The sequence below is a fragment of the Anneissia japonica genome, unplaced genomic scaffold (assembly GCF_011630105.1).
Source record: "Anneissia japonica isolate Jap-2015-1 unplaced genomic scaffold, ASM1163010v1 scaffold116287_len1820_cov151, whole genome shotgun sequence".
Taxonomy (NCBI): Eukaryota; Metazoa; Echinodermata; class Crinoidea; order Comatulida; family Comatulidae; genus Anneissia; species Anneissia japonica.
In genome coordinates, this window is record NW_022746133.1 from 261 (window position 1) to 1,801 (window position 1,541).

At 34.5% G+C, this 1,541-nt stretch overlaps 1 protein-coding gene across 1 annotated transcript; it reads left to right on the top strand.

The window, feature by feature from the left end:
• Positions 1-435: 435 nt before the first annotated feature.
• Positions 436-1,476, top strand: LOC117120171 (IQ calmodulin-binding motif-containing protein 1-like). Its single transcript, XM_033265195.1, has 2 exons — positions 436-632; positions 1,230-1,476. The coding sequence occupies exons 1-2, from the start codon at positions 454-456 to the stop codon at positions 1,459-1,461; spliced, it is 411 nt and encodes a 136-aa protein (XP_033121086.1). The 5' UTR covers positions 436-453; the 3' UTR covers positions 1,462-1,476.
• Positions 1,477-1,541: the final 65 nt, after the last annotated feature.

A 1,541-nucleotide genomic window follows, 5' to 3' on the forward strand; every position in this document is an offset into this window, starting at 1 on the left:
TTAATTAGATATCACATTTTTTTTAAATTGATGAGGAACGGCGGTTTTTTTTTTTTTTTTTTTTTTTTAAATCGGAACAATAAGAAAATGTATTTTCTTAAAATTTCTTATTATCTTAAAAATAGAAAATACTGTAATGGGTATCTTGCCCACCATGTATTTATACCCTCATATTAAATTGCATTAACCCAATTTATTTGTCTTAATAATGCTGGTTGGCTGTTCATGCCTTTAATAAGGATGCTTAACATTAAAAGTTTGTGGGAAAATGTATATAGTCAGTGGCTATAATAATAAATATTCTATTTCTATGATGATACTCTGCGTAGTCCAAGGTTTGGATGTTCTACAGAGGTCTTATAAGAAAGTGTGTGTACATAAACATTAAACAAGTACCTCCTTCTCCTGGTTCCTTGTCCTAGTAACTGAAAAAAAAAAAAAGCTTAGAATAAAATGTTTATCATTTCAGATATTCTTGATTCAGTTGTGCCAGCTTCATCCCATGCGTCAGCCATCAAGAAAGCTATCTGGGACTTGGATCTTCTACCAAGTGTTCTCATCGCATTGAAGCAAGACTTCTCCCAGATCACAGGAAAATGGGACACAGCAGCAGCATTGTCCAAAATACTAGCGTTAGTTATTTAAAACATTTTCATAGTAAATAATAAATGGCACATTTGGGGTGGAGCTGTAGTTTGGTAGTAAATGCTTGCCTTGTAATCTATCTCTTGAAGATTTAAACAACTCCCCTCACTAAGCTTCATATTTCTATTCTCGAAGAGGTCACTTGCTGTTAGATGAGAATGAATCATGGCACTACGAGCAGCAACTGTTGGAGTGGCGCCATATAAGTGGAATGATTGATTGATTGATTGAATAAATAAATAGTGCACAAATGTACTTTTTTTAATGTGTTTTACACCTAATTATAAAATGAACATAAGAATTTGGTTGACAAAGGAATCCAGGGATGTCTCCTACTAACTCCAGCGTCATTCTCTTCATTTGGCCATGTATTACAGATACTCCACATAGACAGTCATCTTGAAAGATACATATCTGTCTCTTAGAGCTTCTTTGCAGCCAATTTTTTATCTGCAAAGGTGAATGACCAAGGACCTCTAAAAAAAACCAAAAAAAATAGTAGACAGGAGTTATAATCAGATGCATAATAAGTATGCATTTTTAAGTAATTATAAGTTGCATACTATTTGCATTGGCTATTACAGACTATGCTCAGTTGGATTGGATCCATCAGAATCACATGAGTTCTATGCCATCTTCCTGCCCGAATCATGCGAGCGACTACTGATACTGTGTCGTAACATCCAGCACAGGTACACCAAGATTCCAGAGAAAACGCTAAAGTTGAAAGATGATTTGATTAAAGACTTTCAGGAGGTGTTGGAAGCACTGCGATGGCTTTATAGCGCTCATGTCTTTCTGACAACACATGGTTAGTTTGTGATGTTAACACTGAAAATAAAAGATGATTTCCATTCTAAATATTTCATTGATTTTTGTAGGTTTTCCCAGATTTT

Coding starts and splice junctions, on each gene's coding strand:
- LOC117120171 (XM_033265195.1), top strand. CDS start 454: ATGTTTATCATTTCAGATATTCTTGATTCAGTTGTGCCAGCTTCATCC. Junction 633..1,229: donor GCATTGTCCAAAATACTAGC/GTTAGTTATTTA, acceptor TGGCTATTACAG/ACTATGCTCAGTTGGATTGG.